Genomic DNA, 6,225 nt, shown 5'->3' with positions numbered 1-6,225 from the left:
TGTGTTGTTGTTTTTTTTTTTCCTCGTTTCTTTCTTGGTTATGTTCTTGTCGTCTGTTGTATTCCTTCACTTCCCCCTTTGTTTCTTTGAGGAAGTTGTCTTTTGTCACTGCTGCCGCAGACCACGAGAAATAACTCTCCCCCCTCAGGAGAGTTTCTCTTAGGTCCCTCTCCTTCCCTCTGCAGCCGTTAGGGGAAGTGCTGTTGATGGTAAGGATGTGATGTGCCTCGCCGCGTCCCATTTCTTCTGTTTCTGCGGCCTTTCTCTCATTCTCGTTCTAGCCGGTTAACGCCAACGGCGGCAAACATTGGATAACCAAGTTAGCAGAAGACGTCGGGAGGGCGTAGTTTTTTTTTTTTGCCTCCGCGCAGGAAAGACACCAAGATGCCTGAGGCTCCCAATTATCTGCAGCTTGACGAGAATGTGTTGGAGGCACTCGTTCATGCGCTTACCGCTGACCGAAGTGCTTGCGTTGCGGGTTGCCTGCCGCACATCCTCAACGAGATTGCGCATGGGGAATCTGAGTTAAGTGTGCAGCGTCCTGGGCGGACGCGTGGAGGCGGGGAGCACGCAAAGGCCGCCGCAGTGGCAGAGTTGCTGGAGCGCGCCCTAACCAGTGCCCCCGACGCAACAGACTGGTCTGTGGCAGAGGATGGGTGGAATGTGTTTTTGAGTGGTGTTGGTTCTGGGCAAAGGTACCATGGTGAGGCACGAGAGGCACTGAAGTCCCTCGCGGGACCGGCCACGCAGGCATTGTCGCCATTGCTGGCGTTTCTGGCTGCCAAAGAACACGTGTCGGAGGAGAAACTTTTGTCTGCAAGGGGTTTCTACGCCCGTGCTGTATCTTGCCTGCTTCGAGTTCATCTATTCGGGGCCACAGAGAAGGAGAGCGTCATGTGGCTGCGACGCTACGATTGGAGCACGGAGCTCGATGAACTCTTACGCCCTTTTCTGCGTGCAGAGGTGGAGCCGCTGGCGAAGGAGTTGTCCTTTCACTTTAAACCAGGGAAGAAAACTGCACGGCGGGAAGAACCCCAACACTTCTTTTCGTTTCTCTTGCAGTTGTACGAACGCTACAGCCTTGACACTCGCGCGCATGGCTGGGTGTCACCCAAGCTGGAGGCGCAGGATTCTGTTTCTCTAAGGGCACTTGGTGGTGTATCATTGGCCTCAATTGCAGTTGCCGTCTTCCGTGGCGTCTACGGCTGGTACGAGGGATCCAAATTTCTCGTTGCTAGGGACTTCACGGTGCATGGCGTGAATTCTTTTGTGGACTTCTTAGATCGAGTAGGGGGGACCCTTCACGGCGGGGCACAGCTGCTACTGGCAGAGAGTATTTTGTTCCCTTCCGTCTTTCGCGTATTCTTAGAGACGGCACGACTTGCCGCCGAACGAGCGTTTACCACGGGTGCACGTGCACTGTGGAGGCAGGAGTTTCTTGCCATGGAGCCTCTGCGGGCATTCACTGCCGTTTGCGGCGCACGCCACATGTTGAGATGTCTGGAAGCGGTCGTTCGACGCTTGACGGTTGTTTTCTCACTTATTCCTGCCTACGCGGTGAGCCTCTGGGAACGCACCGTCACACCGTGTCTGTCGACATTTGTACGCGGTCTTGAGGCGACCAGCGAGTCAAGTAAATCGACGGTCGACGCGGTTGCAGTGTCACTTGAGGTGCTTGTCTGTGTGCAGGCCATGTATTCTGCGGCGGAGGAATGGCGGGAGCAATGCTGCGTGGCCTGTACTGGCGTGGAGATTGCTGTGTCCCCACTTGAGCGGTTGGGGTTGTGGCGTGATGAACTCATACGCAGGACGACGCACGACATCAATAATTTTCTTACGCGACTCTTTGCGGGTCACGGCTTCATGGAGAGGGACCTTCAGGCATGGGATGCGCTGTTGCGCCTTGTGGCTAGCGGGAAATCCATGGCGCACGCCATTCTCTATGAAGACATGAAGGTGTCTTTGACGCGGCTTGCATCGGAGGAGCAGCGAAACCACTTAAGGGAATATTGTCAACTTAGTGGTATGGAAGCCATTGCAGCCTTGCTGGGAAACACCGGGGGGTGATTCACCGGTCGCTCTCCTTCACTTTGCGTACGCCTCCCTGTGCGCCTCTGACGGTGTACATCTTGCGTTGGTGGTGGAGCGGGGCCAATTCCGTGGAGCGGAAAAGCAGCACAGTTGGAAATTAACATTTCCACCTTCTTGCAGATTAGCAACATGCACAATCTGTTGCTGCTGCCTTGACCGTAGCAGGTTGGGGGCTTGCCTACTCACTCATTGACGTAGTTGCCCTTTGCCCTTGCCGTCCTCATCATCTTCTTTTTATCTAGCGTTTTTTTTTTGCCCGCCGTGTGTGTGCCTTGGGGAGGGAGAGGGACACTCCGCCACGAAGCGCGCGGGTTGTGGCGTGTGCATGCAACGATGTCTTGCCCCACTTCTTCACAGAATTGAGAGGGTTGGCCGTGCTGCGTGGGCCCACGACGCCTGCCGCGCGAAGGGTAACCGGCAGGAAGGGGAAGTCTACTCCGAGGTTGACGAGGCGGCGCTGCGTCACCCATTTTCTTCTTCCCCTGTTTTGTCACGTCTCATGACGACAGAAGAGGCGTTGCGACGGATCTCGTCGGTGTATCGTCCTGACACGTACGCCTACGGCCTTTTCAGCGCGCGCGTCCTCCTCCATGAGGCACGTGATCGCGGGCTTCTGGACCCCGGCATAGACGCTGGCAGGTTCTTCGTGCACCCAGTGACGCTCATTCGTCACCCAGAAATGTTTTCACAGTTTTTCGGCGCCGACAGGTCCCCCTTCTTTTCCGAGATGCTTCAACAACTTCTTGCCGCCCACGATGCGGCGGACTCCCCCGTTGTGCGGATGTGTGCTTTGCAAGGTGTGGATACGGCGGGGTGGGTCCCGTTTTTGCGTGGGCTCTGTCTCTGTGTGATTGTTGGGGATCCAATACTCTCCGAGGCCGGCTTTGTAATCGAGGACCTACTTCTGGGCGGCATTCCCCACGACAGTCTAAGCATTCCGGGGGAATACAGTGAGCGCGGCGTCTCCGTAGCCGACATGCTGCTGGAGGCTGCCACGGAACTTGGCTCGCTGCGACTGTCGGAGCTGAGTTTGTCTGTATACCGACAGTTCATTGCGGAAACGCCGTACGCTGTCAGCAAGAGGCTGGCTGTTTGCGTCACCCAAAGTGAGAGACGCCACCTTGACTGGAACCTGCGCTGCCTCTCGCGTAAGCAACGTGGTCGTTTACGTCTGGCGCGTTAGTTGTCTCGTCGCTTTCCTCGCCGCCGCTCGCCTTGTTGTTGTTGTTGTTGTTTATTTGTTTCTTTCTTTTATTTTTTTTCTGTGTGTACGTTTTTCTGCGCACGCATCACTGGAGAGCTCCATTTTACAACCTTCGTCTTCCCCAACACGTCTTTTTCCCACCTTCGCCCTTTTCGTTTTGCATTATCCCTTCTCTCGCCTCCGTCTTCAGTCTGTTGCGTGGCTGCGCGTGACACGCGATGGAGCTGAACGAGCTGCAGCGCCTGTCGGCGGCGTTTTTCCAGCAGGGGATGCGGTACACCTTCACGGCCTCGCAGCAGCCATCAACTCCCGGCGTCTACCGCTTCGTTTTCTCACGGCCGACCAACGCCACACCGGAGTCGCCGGTGTACATCACCGTAGACATTTCTCGCGCCTCGGACGACAAAGGCGATGACACCACTACAGCGTATTGCGCTGTGATTGAGGGACTTAATTGGCCGTACTACTTTCAACTGCGTGATGGGGTGATGGATGAGGGAGGCTTTTCGGAAAGCCTCTTGGAAAAAGTGGACGCGCAGAAGTGTAAGGTCAACGAGCGGTGCCTTTGGATGTAAAACTGCAGCAGCCCCATGCCTCTGGGCCGCGTAAGATTTCTCCCGTCGCGTTTTCCTTGCTGGGTCGTATATATATATATATTATTTGTCTGTATTGTTTTTTCCTCTCTCTCCCTGTCTGTGCGTATTCCACGTCTTGGTGTGCGTGGCGGCCTCTCCATTGTTCGCCTGCCTAACACACGTGCACGGAACAGCGAAGAGGCATTAGTTGTAGTAAAAAAAGAACGGAAGGAACACAAAAGGTTGCAAAGACCCCAAAAGGACAAAAATAAAAATACCCCCAAAAAAAAACAAAGAAAAAGAACTGGGAGAAACCGAAAATGCGTTTCCATATCGTCATCAGCATTGCGCTTCTCCTCCTCTGTGCTACTGTATCCCACGCCCTTCATGCGGAAGAAACTCCACTTTTAACAGATGAATTTTTGGATCGTGTGAACCGCCTCAATGGTGGAATGTGGACGGCTGGCCGCACAGACAGAACAAAAGAACTCACGCGGCCCGCGGCCAAGCGGCTGATGGGAGCTTTCCTACGAAAAACCAGCAGCCTTGCCCCGCGGCGGTTCAGCGAGGAGGAGCTCCATGTGCAGCTCCCTGACAGTTTTGAGGCCTCAGGAAAGTGGCCCAACTGTCCCACCATTACCGAAATCCGTGACCAATCGGACTGCGGCTCTTGCTGGGCTGTAGCGGCGGCCTCAGCCATGTCGGATCGCCATTGTACCATGGGTGGCGTACGCGATCTGAGGATTTCAGCGGGAGACCTCTTGTCTTGCTGCGAAGAATGTGGTTTCGGCTGCAATGGCGGCTTTCCCGAGGCGGCTTGGTCCTACTACGTCGAGACTGGCTTGGTGTCCGAGTACTGTCAGCCGTATCCCTTTCCACCCTGTGCCCATCACGTGAACAGCACCCACTACTCCCCATGTTCGGGGGATTACGATACGCCTACCTGCAACGTCAGTTGCACCAACAAGGCAATTCCGCTGATAAGGTATAAGGGAAATAGCAGCTATTCCCTGGATGGAGAGGAACACTACAAGCGAGAGTTATTTTTGCGTGGACCATTTGAGGTTGCCTTCACTGTGTACGAAGACTTCGTGGCCTACAGAGGCGGCATCTACAAGCACGTCAGTGGCAATGCTCTTGGAGGCCACGCGGTACGCCTTGTTGGCTGGGGTGTGCTGAACGGAACGCCTTTCTGGAAGATTGCGAACAGCTGGAATAGTGAATGGGGCATGAATGGCTACTTTCTCATCGCTCGTGGGCTGAATGAATGTGACATCGAGGCTCAAGGTAGCGCCGGTACGCCAAAGGTGCCATTGACACAATAATTAAAAAAAAAGACAATACGGACAAAGAAGAAAAGTACAAAAGGAGGAAAAGAGGCAACAAAAAACAACAACATTGGGAACATGGGGATATATTTTTTCAATGGGCTCACTTTATATATATATATATATTATTGCTTTTGCGGGGTTGTAGCAAACGGATGTGAGGTGGTTGTTGTTTTTCTGTCGCTGTGATTTATGCCTTCCGCGCCGGTTGGTTGTTTTTGTCCAGTTTAAGGCGCTTCTGTTGAATGGAGAGACTCGTGTGCGCCTGCCTGCGGGGGTACACTTCGTGAGATGACTTCTCTTTCCTTGACATTCCCTTACTAGCAAGGTGAGCAAGTGGGGAGTGGCCAGTGAAAGCGGGGCGCTTCTGTGCATCATCCTTGCTGTGCATCTCCCGCGGGTGCAGTCATCTGCTTCTTGCTGTATCTTCCGCCGCTGGGTGACGTTCGTGTGAGCATCGCCACGCACGCCCTAGTGGAGAACGCGGCGCCCTTGCTGGGAAGAAAATGAAATAAAAGTATTTGCGTTTGCTTAAGAAACGCACAAGGCAAATGCTGCTCTGCTGCTTACAAAGCTCGGTGACTGACAGTGGATGCGTTTCTCCTAACGACCCATAGGAAATGAAACGTTTGGCATACCGAGTTCGTAGGAACAACTCAATGTGCAGCGTAAATGGCGCTGACGTGGGGCACATGGCGCAGCGTGCCAAGCTGCAGGAGGCGCCGGATCGCTTTTTTCGCCCGCTGTGCACTTCAGCACGTCCTGCGTTTCTGTGAGTGTGTACGCGGAGACAACGAGCAACCAGGAGTGCTTCTTTCAGTGGCGTGAGGGGGGAAGGGGGATTACGACGGCCGCAGAGCGCCGCCATGCAGTAGTGTCAACGAAAAAGGACCGCTGAAGGTGCTGTGAGCACATTCTAACGGAGTCAGTGGCTGCAGGAGAGGCGTGGACGGACGGGTGACAGTAACGAAAGGTTTCCTCGCAGGCAACCCGCAGTGGAGAGGAACGGAATGGGGCGAGGCGGACT

General features: G+C 54.4%; 4 protein-coding genes across 4 annotated transcripts, besides 2 other annotated features; all 4 read left to right on the top strand.

The window, feature by feature from the left end:
- Nucleotides 1-384: 384 nt before the first annotated feature.
- Tco025E_08725 (uncharacterized protein) lies at nucleotides 385-2,067 on the top strand (the record flags this gene model as incomplete). Its single annotated transcript, XM_029375568.1, has 1 exon — nucleotides 385-2,067. The coding sequence occupies one exon, from the start codon at nucleotides 385-387 to the stop codon at nucleotides 2,065-2,067; it is 1,683 nt and encodes a 560-aa protein (XP_029224332.1).
- Nucleotides 2,068-2,416: 349 nt separating this feature from the next.
- Tco025E_08724 (uncharacterized protein) lies at nucleotides 2,417-3,274 on the top strand (the record flags this gene model as incomplete). The annotated part of the gene is made up of 1 exon (XM_029375567.1): nucleotides 2,417-3,274. One exon carries the CDS (start codon nucleotides 2,417-2,419, stop codon nucleotides 3,272-3,274), a length of 858 nt encoding a protein of 285 aa, XP_029224331.1.
- Nucleotides 3,275-3,306: 32 nt separating this feature from the next.
- Nucleotides 3,307-3,334: a microsatellite.
- A 179-nt stretch (nucleotides 3,335-3,513) lies between these two features.
- On the top strand, nucleotides 3,514-3,870 carry Tco025E_08723 (uncharacterized protein; the record flags this gene model as incomplete). Its single annotated transcript, XM_029375566.1, has 1 exon — nucleotides 3,514-3,870. The coding sequence occupies one exon, from the start codon at nucleotides 3,514-3,516 to the stop codon at nucleotides 3,868-3,870; it is 357 nt and encodes a 118-aa protein (XP_029224330.1).
- A 320-nt stretch (nucleotides 3,871-4,190) lies between these two features.
- Tco025E_08722 (cysteine peptidase C (CPC)) lies at nucleotides 4,191-5,195 on the top strand (the record flags this gene model as incomplete). The annotated part of the gene is made up of 1 exon (XM_029375565.1): nucleotides 4,191-5,195. The coding sequence occupies one exon, from the start codon at nucleotides 4,191-4,193 to the stop codon at nucleotides 5,193-5,195; it is 1,005 nt and encodes a 334-aa protein (XP_029224329.1).
- A 112-nt stretch (nucleotides 5,196-5,307) lies between these two features.
- Nucleotides 5,308-5,327: a microsatellite.
- Between the last annotated feature and the right edge of the window lie 898 nt (nucleotides 5,328-6,225).

Source organism: Trypanosoma conorhini, assembly GCF_003719485.1.
Source record: "Trypanosoma conorhini strain 025E chromosome Unknown Tco_14.4_contig_00856, whole genome shotgun sequence".
NCBI lineage: Eukaryota > Euglenozoa > Kinetoplastea > Trypanosomatida > Trypanosomatidae > Trypanosoma > Trypanosoma conorhini.
The sequence above is the reverse complement of the archived record's forward strand: the minus strand, read 5'-3'. Positions and strand labels throughout refer to the sequence as shown.